General features: G+C 49.6%; 1 protein-coding gene across 1 annotated transcript; it reads left to right on the plus strand.

Annotated features, from left to right (window-relative positions):
- The first annotated feature begins 92 nt into the window (after window positions 1-92).
- LOC119589408 (pollen-specific leucine-rich repeat extensin-like protein 1) lies at window positions 93-1,349 on the plus strand. The gene has a single exon (XM_037938019.1). It carries the CDS (start codon window positions 93-95, stop codon window positions 1,347-1,349), a length of 1,257 nt encoding a protein of 418 aa, XP_037793947.1.
- The last annotated feature ends 3 nt before the right edge of the window (window positions 1,350-1,352 follow it).

Genomic DNA, 1,352 nt, shown 5'->3' on the forward strand with positions numbered 1-1,352 from the left:
CCATAGATACATAATATATGGAACCACTTTTAACATTCCCTATGGACTGGAACGTGACCAGAGCTTACTCTACCTAATTATTTCCTCCGCGCATGATTCTAAGACTTCTCAGAGTGTACTGCGTGTGGGAATGTAATTACGAAACATCTCCTAAACCCTTTTTCCCTCCCGAAAACTCTTATCGTCGGAAGCCTAAAACCTCCTATCACCAGAAGCCTAAAACCTCCTATCACCAGAAGCCCAAAAAACCCCCTATCACCAGAAGCCCAAAACCTCCCCATCAAACCAAAGCCAAAACTCCTCATCATCAGAAGCCCAAACCTCTCATCACAGAAGCCCCCAAAACCCCCTATCACCCGACCCAAAACCTCCTATCATCAGAAGCCCAAAACCTCCTATCACAGAAGCCCAAAACCTCTCATCACCAGAAGCCCAAAACTCTATCACCAGAAGCCCAAAACCTCTCATCACCAGAAGCCCAAAACCTCCTATCATCAGAAGCCCAAAACCTCCTATCACCAGAAGCCCAAAACCTCCTATCACTAGAAGCCCAAAACCTCTCATCCTCAGAAGCCCAAAACCTCTATCATCAGAAGCCCAAAACCTCCTATCACCAGAAGCCCAAAACCTCCTATCACCAGAAGCCCAAAACCTCTCATCACCAGAAGCCCAAAACCTCCTATCACCAGAAGCCCAAAACCTCTCATCACCACAAGCCCAAAACCTCCTATCACCAGAAGCCCAAAACCTCCTATCACCAGAAGCCCAAAACCTCCTATCACCAGAAGCCCAAAACCTCCATCACCAGAAGCCCAAAACCTCCTATCACCAGAAGCCCAAAAACCCTCCATCACCAGAAGCCCAAAACCTCCCATCACCAGAAGCCCAAAACCTCCCATCACCAGAAGCCCAAAACAATCCTATCACCAGAAGCCCAAAACCTCCTATCACCAGAAGCCCAAAACCTCCTATCACCAGAAGCCCAAAACCTCCTATCACCAGAAGCCCAAAACCTCCTATCACCAGAAGCCCAAAACCTCCTATCACCAGAAGCCCAAAAACCTCCTATCACCAGAAGCCCAAAACCTCCTATCACCAGAAGCCCAAAACCTCCTATCACCAGAAGCCCAAAACCTCCTATCACCAGAAGCCCAAAACCTCCTATCACCAGAAGCCCAAAACCTCCTATCACCAGAAGCCCAAAGCCTCCTATCACCAGAAGCTCTCTTACACCGATCTCTCCCGCAGTGACACCCACGGCGCCCCAACAGGGCCTTGTAACAATCGCGGCGGAAAAAGGCAACGCCCACCGCCCTTCAAGGGAGCGAGATGAAAGGCGGGGAGTGTGATGA

Source organism: Penaeus monodon, chromosome 25 (assembly GCF_015228065.2).
Source record: "Penaeus monodon isolate SGIC_2016 chromosome 25, NSTDA_Pmon_1, whole genome shotgun sequence".
Lineage (NCBI taxonomy): Eukaryota > Metazoa > Arthropoda > Malacostraca > Decapoda > Penaeidae > Penaeus > Penaeus monodon.

Excerpts from the sequence above, each read along its gene's own strand:
- LOC119589408 (XM_037938019.1), top strand. The coding sequence starts at position 93 with ATGATTCTAAGACTTCTCAGAGTGTACTGCGTGTGGGAATGTAATTAC.